Raw genomic sequence first — 10069 nt, 5'->3', positions numbered from 1 at the left:
GCAAATTTTTATTAGTTCTAATCTAAGCCACCATTGATAATCACATTTTTACTTACTAATAATTATTTTTAAAAATACTAATCTTCTAATTATTAAAAGACTGCTAAATTTATTTATTTTAAATATTAACTATTCATAATTTCATATGTTAATGGTAATTCTAAAACGATACACCCTCCACCCAATGAATGTGAAGCAGCATCTTCATGGGCCCAGCCCAAGGACACTATTGAACTAGTAAAAACCAATACTTGGGCATGACCCACTTATTATATACGGTTTGGAGGTGACCTACTTATTATATTTTTACCACTATAGGCTGGTTGAGCTTGGCCCAATAACCCATGATCTTTGGTTGGATATCCTAAAAATGCGATTAAGAGTTTAAGACCACTTTCTTAGAACCACGAACTGGAACAAGGAGGTGGCCCCAATCTAACAACAGTAGGGGGTTGGACTCAGCCCATCAATCCATGGTCAAAACAACCGGACATGAATAGTTTGAACAAATTAAGACCATTAAGTCAAGCATTATTGTCTGAAATTAAGAAAAAAATCATATAGGTAAGAAAACTTTGACACATAATTGAAAAAAAAAATGTTATATCATTGTTCTATTAGATAGGTAGGTAAGAAAACGAATAAAAATTAACGAATGGATTAATATCATTTATTTTTAAAACGAAATAAACCAATTACTTTCATTTTAAACTTGATCAAAAGTATCAAATTATTATGTCCAATTCTACTACAAATTAAGGTCTTTCCTTCTAGTTTTTAAATTCTTGGGCACCAAGACACGCAATTGACCGTTAACAAAGTTGACTATAAATTAGAAGAATTTCAAATGTAATGGAACAACCGCAATTTGGTAAGTTTGAAGTTTGAACTATAAATATTTTCAGGCCATTAACAAAGTTGACTATAAATTAGAATAATTTCATTGCAATGGGACCACCACAAGAAGCTTGGTAAGTTTCTAGTTTGTAGTATGGGCCAACATGGCCAAATACCATTATTGGCCAAAATATTTGGCAATCTATTACTGTTTGGAAAATATATATGAATATACCACTCTTTTAAAATTCGAGTTTGTTATGTAACTTGAGTTCTAAAAACTTGAGTTTTTTGAAAAAATAACCTTCAAGTTTGCTGTGTTATTTTTTATGGAACTCGAGTTCCTAAAACTCAAGTTACAAGAAAAATTGGTGGCTATTTTTTATAGAACTCGAGTTCCTAAAACTCAAGTTACACAACAAACTCGAGTTTCAAAAAAATGATAAATTCCTAATTATTTTGCAAATAGTGATAAATCGCCAAATATTTCTGCCAAAAATGGTATTTGTCCATTTTGGCCTTATAATTTTTTCAGGCATAAGATGTGAAACCATCATACCAATTACCGGACCAAATTCAAAGGAAATATATCTTAACGTATAAGCAGAAAAAATATAATAATAATAATAATAATAATAATAAAATATCTCTCTCTCTCCACATAAGCTATATATTTCTACTAGTCAGATAGATTAAAATTGTCGTAGCCAGGGAGCAAAGAGTTTTCTTTAGCGCTTTTCAAAAGAAAAAAAAAAGAGTTTTCTCTAGTGTGTAAGGAACAAGTCAAGGAAAGATTTGTTGCATTAAAAAAGTGATTCGGGGTTTAATACCCACTTACACCAAAAGTTAATTAATATTTTGGCATAATGATAAAGAATCTCATAGGTTTGAAATACTATGGTGTGTGTGTGCATGCGCGTGTACGTGTGTGTGTGTATATATATATATATATATAGTTATTAATATTCTCTTATTATGATTATGTTTGTATAAAAAGCTAAATATTCTATTATTAGGCATTTATCATGATTGTGTTTTTTTTTTTTTTTGAGAGAATCATGATTGTGTTATATATTCTACAATTAAAATAAAATATGATATTTCAAGATTTTAATGAATATTTTAAATATAAAATGGAATTTAAATTCAATTAAAAAAAAAAAAATATATATATATATATATATATTATAGATTATAGATTATAGATTATAGACTAGAAGGTAATCCATGCAATACATTAGAAAGTTTCTCTCTCTCTCTCTCTCTCTCTCACACACACACACGTATATATATATATATATATATATATATATATATATATATATATATATATATATTTGTCTAAATATGAATTTTGATCTTTATGTTAGTTATTAATAAATATTTATGTTGATTATATCTATAAATGGAACTATATATTCTAGTAGGGAAAAGTTGATGAATGTCCTAACCTTTGGGGCACTAGTTTACGAAATATTTTACAGAAAGTTTTTATGAAAAAATAAAAAAGTAATTAATTTTTTTCACAACTTCTTATATTTCCCATATAAGCAGTATTAAAATTTTAAAAAATTATTCATTAACAAATACTTGAAAGGCACCCGTTAAATGGACTCATTCTAGTATTAGATATTTATTATGATTGAGTTTATATATGGAATTTTAGTGCATGGTTTAAAAATTGAATAGAATTTAACTTCATATAATTGGCAGTGATTAATTACTTAACTAATTAGCTGGGCTTATATATAAAGTGAACTTTGATGTTGCAATTGTTTTGGAAGGTTTAGGAGTGGTAATCCGAGACTCTACTGGGTCTATTATTGCTGCTCTTAGCCGAAAAGTGCCCCTGCCTCGTTCGGTAGATCTAGCAGAAGCTTTGACAACTAGTAGAGCACCGTCTTTTGTTAAGGAGCTTTGTAATATTTCGAGATGAAGTGGAGGGCAATTGCAACTTGGTAATATCGGCTATCAACATCCAGGGTCCTGCGAGAACCATGTATGGTGCCTATGTTACTAAGGAGATTCGACGTTTTTTTGTCAACGTTGTGAAAAGGGAGGATAATCAGCTTGTTCATTCAATTGCTAGGCAAGCAGTTTTATTTGCAGATTTGGATGCATGGGTATAAGAACTACCAAATGATTTAGATACTATATTCCAAAAAAAATTTATTCATCAATAAAGGCCGATTCTTACTTCTTCAGTTCTTCTAAAAGAAAAAAGAAAAAAAGTATACAGAAGGTAGATGTGTGTTTTTAACAAAGTTAGACTAATTAAATCAATTAATTATTGAAAAGAGTTTTAGAACTCAATTGATACTCTTTAGGGCCTGTTTGGTGAGTAATCTCAAACTCACATTTTCACATTTTAAATAACATTATACACATTTTCACACACTCTTTTACCCATACGTCTTTCAAAAAACTACAAAAATTTCATCTTAAACTACTCTACCAAACACCCCCTTAGTGTTTCCACGAAGACAATCTCAGTTCAAATCACATTCCTTAATTAAAAATTTAATACTTAATTAATTCTCAAAGAAGTATGACTTCAGTCTCAATCTTTATAAATTTAATCAGAAGCTTTCGCGTATGGGAAGAAATTTCAATAAATGTTACGCAAGGGCTAAAGGTAGCCCAATCTAACACCATTAGCAAGTTGGAGTTAGCCCATCAGTCCATCGTCAACTATAGGATATAAGTATAAAAATTGGACCATTAACTCATGCTTGTTTCTCAAAAAAACAAAAAAAGAAAATCAAAAAACAAAAATACTTATGCATTATTATTAGAATTATTATTTTTGAAGTATGACAATTTAAGTAAAACTTTCTTAGAACTAAGAACAAGGAGGCATATATTTAGGAGGAGGGCGAATGCTTGTTGCACTGGTTCCCCCATTCTTCACAATAAGCACAGTGTCCATGCCCCAGCTAGCGTGCCTTTCCAAATGACAGTGCATGAACCAAACCCCTGAAATTAAACCATCACTCAAGTTAGCCATCATGATTGCCTTTTTTTTTTTTACATCATTGTGGATAATAAATTGTTTTACACAAACTGTGTTACACAGTTTTACACACACCCTAAAAATTAACTACAATCGTGATTTTAATTACTACTATTTTTTACATAATTTGAATTTGGGTAAGTATGAGGGCATAGAAAAAATTAAAATATTTTATTTAAAAATAAATAAAATCAATTTATCGAAAACAAACCAGGATTATCAGCAATGAATCTAATTGTAACCCATCCATTTTTAGGAACTCCAATGGTGTTGACTTCTGGTGGATCAATCAAATTATAAGACTTAGGGTCAGTCTTATTGTTGAAATTTCCAGAACCCATTCCAACCACGTAGAAGCTAAAACTGTGAAGATGCATAGGATGATTCTCTGCAGCCCCAACATTAGTTCCTTGAAGTATTATCTCAACTGCATCATTGTAATTTACTGTCAAGGCCTTTGTCGCTAGGGCTGGGTACACTGTATTGTTCCCCACATCTCCAGTGAAGTTGAAATAATAAAGAGGTTGATAGGGGAAATTGCTTGCAAATACTCTGGGCAGTTTCCTGTGAAAAGAGGAAGCATAAATTATCCTGATTTAAGCTTTCTATTCAATGGCAAGAACTTGGCTATAATAAGACTAAATTTTTTGTCATAATTTTCACTTAAAATTAAGTTAGATTACTGATTTGGTCCTCTAACTATCGATTAAAGTATAATTTTGTCTCATAACTATTAATTATGTCAATTTCATATCTCAACTTTTAAAATCAAATGAATTTTATTATTGGGTATCCTATCGATTTAATTTTTTACAAAATTAATAGTTCAAATTGACATGATTTTCAACTATTAATTTCGAAATTTTTTCATTTTCATAATAACCTTTTAAAATATGTCACATTTTTCATGTCAATTAATTTAATTAAATTTAAATAGATAGGAATTTCAAGAATAAAATTGACTCAATTTTAAAAGATTGGGAACTAAATTGACACAATTAATAATTAATGCACAAACATAATACAATTAATAATCGAGATACCAAAGTAAACTTTATTTAATAGTTAGAGTAACAAATTAGTAATTTAACCTAAAATTTATATGATTATTTACTTTTAAAAAACAGTAGCTATATTTTTATGATATATATAATTACCCCCTTCATATATCAAATTTTGTTGGCAGTAAGTGAATTGAAAAATGATATGTCCACAACATTTTACAACATTTTCACAACAAATCTTAAGTGGCAGGCTATTACTAGTTGTTTTTGTTGGGACAAAAAAGTAATCTTAGTGTTAGGATCAAATTTAAACCAATAACAACTAACCACTTATGATTTGTTGTGAAAATATTGTAAAATTGTTGTGGACGTAGCACCCTTCAAGTGAATTAGATTGTTTTATCCCCCACCAAACTTAATCCTAAAATATGTCAAATTCCTTTAATTTACACTTACACTATTAAGAGGTTCAAGTGATAACTCAATGGTAATACAATCCTTTATGGTGTCCTACGTTTATGATTCAAACACCACATCTCTTTCCCCCACTGTTTACTTGTACTATTAAATAGAAGTTGGAAGAAATTAAAGCAATACCTGTAATATGCTTGGAGTATATCAATTTTGGGTGTCACAAAGCTTATATTGGTCAAGCTTGCTGATAACCTATTACCACTCGGACCTGCACATGATGCATTTGGGCAATATATCTGATTCACAGAAACTGTCATAAAGATACTTTTAGTGATCTTTTTTGGCACATTGACAGGATGTTCTTTGCTTGCTAAGCTTTTTAAGCGTATTGTATAGTTTCCAGCAGCATCTTTGTCGTTGTAAGCAGGAAGTGTTGGGAAGGGAATAGTTGATGGGACAGTATAATTGCCTTTATATTGCAGAATTGCTGTAGTGGTGGTGTTGTCGTAGGGAGCAGTGGTGTCTGCAAATGGTGTTGATGCAATGTAATATAGACTAGGAGACTGATTTGCTGTGACCAAAACGTCCATTGTTTGTCCTGGTGTTATCATGATATAATTTGTGTTTATTGGTTTGAGGTATGCACCATCACTCCCAACAACTGTGAGGTTGTGCTTTGCAATTCCAAAAAATTGTTCTTCATTCATTATGGAATTGATTATGCGCAGAAGATAGGTCTTGCCAAAGTAAACTGGTAGACGGTATGTAGTTCCTGCAAGATAAAGTAATGATGACCATCATTAGTCAAATTGATTTGATAAACAGGGAAAGAAAAAAAAGTTAAAATAGAAAAACTTATGTGTATCTTAGATTTTTCAATGAAATTTAATTATGCGGTTTATCTGGTCACTTCCACAAAATCTTGTGGTCTATTAGCTTATTGGCTAATGTATAGTTCTAGCTCCTAAAGTGCTATGATTGAATTTAGATTAAATTACTAATTTGTTCCTTCATATACCACTAGAACAATTATAGAGGTCTCCTGGTTGGCCATTAATAGTGAAAGCATCTGAGATGTTTGGATCGCCACCAGTTGCAAGAGCTTCAGTAATTATTGCCATCACATCTCCCTTATACCATTCCCCTGCGAGTACATTTAAACACAATTATTAAGATTCTTAATCCGTACTTAAAAAAAAAAAATCAATACTTGGTGTTAAGTGTCATTTTGGAAGTTCTTATTATTACACTAAGAACCAACAGAGAAATAAGTAATCACCGAATACCACCCCCAAAAAAGTAATAATAATCACAATAAGAGTATCTAAAATTTAAAAATGCATACCAAGAATAAGAGTCTCTTCTACATAAGGCTTAGGAAATGGATAAGTGGTTCCAGGTTTAGGTAAAATAATAATGGCACCATGCACTGTAGCACGGGTCCAGTCACTGTGAGCATGCCACCAAAGAGTTCCCTCTTCTGTGGAAAATATTACCTCCTGAGTGAAGCTTGTGTTAGGAGCAATGGGGCACTGTGTAATATTCTCTGGACCATCTGACCATGGATTTCTCGGTTGTCTAACTCCATGCCTGTGTAATTACCAAAGAAGTTTATTTCATATAAAGCTCCAATCAATTGATGATCTCATACAATGTGGCAATAAATACAATATAGCGTTATTTATATTGTGATGCATACATAAAATCTGTCACTAGGAAAAAAAATATGTGCTATTACTTAAAATCTTAGACTTTTGGCTTTCATAAATTTTTTTTTTTTTTTAAATCTTAGACTTTTGGATTAAATTTAATGATGTAATTGCATCATCAATATGACAAAAATAGTATTATTGTCTCCAATTGATTTCTCCATGTAATTACATTGTATGTGTAAGATGTAAGAACTAGAACTATGTACACATATACAATGACTAATTAGGAGCTTAAAGAGTTCTACACCCACGTGAGCAAAAATAAAATTAAAAGAATTAATTATGTGATATATTAGCCAATGCAGTCGCATATATAGTTTAATTTCATTGGAGAACCAAAGGTTTATCTAGTTTTATCCATGTATGTATTGTCTTATATTTTCACTTCTTGTTTCATTTTTTTTCCCCATAATTATAGTCTCTATGACCAAAGGTTAGAATTTAAATTTTTACCGTCATTTTCCAATATTATTTACAAAAAAAAATGGAAAGTCGAATTTGAACAAAGTTACGAAGATACCGAAATAAATAAACAAAAAGGATAAGTAAATCGAACTATCCATTATTAAAGTTTAGAAAAGAAAAAATAATTTTTTTTTTCGATAATTCAAAGATAAGAAAAATAAAAATTTAAGTTCAACACGGTCGAATTACTTTTTCTAGACATCGACCCACTAAGTAAAGAAAGTCTAACATTTTAGGTGAAACCTATTCTATTAGATCTGATTATTGGGTGCTACAAGTTAAAAGCAAGTAATGGCATGGTCGTAACATGTGGGAAAAGGATGTGTACTTTGTCAAAGGAGACAATAGGTAGGGACAAATGTTGTGAATAAGTATTGCCATTCATTGGTCAATAACTGTGCCAAATGGACAGATTAGTTTTATATTCCAACTACTAACGCGTCCCACTCACTACCGTAGGAAAAGTGGAAATTCCTGCTTTTGATTGTTGTGTCGGGCAAAATACGCTCTATATACTATGCTCCATCTTTCAACAGAAAGATACAGAGAAATTCGATGCTAACAAAAAATTTGACACCATTGATATGTAGCAAATTACTAATCATTGGCAAAATAAATAAATAAATAATATCAATAATGAATCCAAATAAAATAGTATAAATTTACTTTACTCAATTGTTATTAAATTTTTTATGCATGTAACATTACTTCAAAGATAAAATTAACTCATATTAGACCTTTCTCACAGATATAAAAATAAAAATAAAAATAAAAAACTCATATTAGACAATCATTAATACAACTCCTTTAAGTAATGAATGAAACGCAAAATATTTTTACAACAATTTCATAGTAAAACTTAAATGGCAAGTTATTAATGGTATGTAAAATAGTTATGATAGTGGTTGACTCAGATAAAAACCAACAAGCTACGTGGCTAGGTTTTATTGTGAAATTGTTTTCTCCTTAGCACAACCCTTCAATCATTACTTACAAGTAGATTTTTGTCTGAACTGAGTTTTTCTTGAACACATGAGAAAAGGGAGAGTGATATTACCAGTAGATAGTGGCTCCATATTTCCCTTGAATATGTAGGTTAACAAAGACAGTATTGTCATTCATTAGTCAATAACTGTGACAAATGGACAGATTAGTTTTATATTCCAACTACTAACGCGTCCCACTCACTACCATAGGAAAAGTGGAAATTCCTGCTTTTGGTTGTTGTGTCGGGCAAAATACGCTCTATGTACTATGTTCCATTTTTCAGAAGAAAGATACAGAGAAATTCTATGCTAACAAAAAATTTGACACCATTGATATGTGGCAAATTACTAATCATTGGCAAAATAAATAAATAATATCAATGATGTATCCAAATAAAATAGTATAAAGTTACTTAACTCAATTGTTATTGAATTTTTTATCTATGTAACATTACTTAAAAGATAAACTTAACTCATATTAGACCTTTCTCACAAATATAAAAATAAATATAAAAAACTCATATTAGACGGTCATTAATACAACTCCTTTAAGTAATGAATGAAACGTAAAATATTTTTATAATAATTTCATAGTAAAACTTAAATGGCAAGTTATTAATTGTATGTAAAATAGTTATGGTAGTGGTTGACTCAATTGAAAACTAACAACAGCTTGTCATGTGGCTAGGTTTTATTGTGAAATTGTTTTCTCCATAGCACAACTCTTCAACCATTACTTACAAGTAGATTTTTGTCTGAACTGAGTTTTTCTTGAACACATGAGAAAAGGGAGAGTGAAATTACCAGTGAATAGTGACTCCATATTTCCCTTGATTATGTACGTTAACAAAGACAGTATCGCCTTTGTGAACCCGAATGGTTGGCCCAGGGAAACTTCCATTTACAGTTAAAATGCTCTTCGTGCTGCACAGCTTAGTGAAAATTGTTTCCTTCAGCTGCGTATGCCATCACAAACCCCAAGAAGAAAAACAAAATAAAAGTTTATGAGAGACGTACAATTATCGATATATGTCAAGCATTTAACTCTATTTGAAGCACTTTAAAAAGTGTCACATAATGATTCTTGACTTTTGAGCATGAGATCCATTCTCATATGTGTTCCAAATGAAAAGCATAAATACATCAACCCGTATTTCAAGTTAACTGAAATATAAATAATGGACAAAATGAACTTACAACAAAGTCATAGTAATGGACTTGTCCTGCAGCCATGCAAAGAAGCAGACTGTTAAGAAATATAAGTCCCGAAAACCATAAGGCAGAACTCATTTTTTCTAATCCCATCTTTAAACTCAACTCACTAGAGAACAATGAGAGAAATGTGCCTTTATGTTGTGATCTTCTTGAAGTATTTATAGTGTAAGTAGCGTGTACAAATGCATCTTCTCAGCAACACCATTAACACAATTATATAAAATTTTCAAACACCCATGGCCCCCATTTAAAAAAGAAATCAATTTTTTTAAATGATTCAGATTGCGCGTTAGAAAAATGAGTTTCTAGTGTTACTTTCACATGAAGTTTTTGTTTTTGTAGAAAAATCGCATGGTTTTGACTATTGAGCTGTTTTGCTCTTAGTTGGATCGTAAAGGTCAAAACAAGTAAATAATCTTTTTT

The 10069-nt window shown here is 30.5% G+C and overlaps 1 protein-coding gene across 1 annotated transcript; it reads right to left on the bottom strand.

Moving 5' to 3' along the window:
• Positions 1 to 3603: 3603 nt before the first annotated feature.
• LOC142621522 (laccase-14-like) lies at positions 3604 to 9788 on the bottom strand. Its single transcript, XM_075794792.1, has 7 exons — positions 9629 to 9788; positions 9236 to 9387; positions 6614 to 6858; positions 6287 to 6412; positions 5452 to 6040; positions 4062 to 4414; positions 3604 to 3813 (listed from the first exon to the last, which is right to left on the bottom strand). Exons 1-7 carry the CDS (start codon positions 9734 to 9736, stop codon positions 3680 to 3682), a joined length of 1707 nt encoding a protein of 568 aa, XP_075650907.1. The 5' UTR covers positions 9737 to 9788; the 3' UTR covers positions 3604 to 3679.
• Between the last annotated feature and the right edge of the window lie 281 nt (positions 9789 to 10069).

This window comes from Castanea sativa, chromosome 1, assembly GCF_040712315.1.
Source record: "Castanea sativa cultivar Marrone di Chiusa Pesio chromosome 1, ASM4071231v1".
NCBI lineage: Eukaryota > Viridiplantae > Streptophyta > Magnoliopsida > Fagales > Fagaceae > Castanea > Castanea sativa.
The sequence above is the reverse complement of the archived record's forward strand: the minus strand, read 5'-3'. Positions and strand labels throughout refer to the sequence as shown.

What these genes read in the sequence shown, in the direction of transcription:
- LOC142621522 (XM_075794792.1), bottom strand. Translation starts at nt 9,736, where the DNA reads ATGGGATTAGAAAAAATGAGTTCTGCCTTATGGTTTTCGGGACTTATA. An exon ending in TATGGAGTCACTATTCACTG is followed by an intron (nt 6,859 to 9,235) that starts GTAATTTCACTC and finishes GTAATTACACAG; the next exon opens with GCATGGAGTTAGACAACCGA. An exon ending in CCTCTATAATTGTTCTAGTG is followed by an intron (nt 6,041 to 6,286) that starts GTATATGAAGGA and finishes TTTATCTTGCAG; the next exon opens with GAACTACATACCGTCTACCA.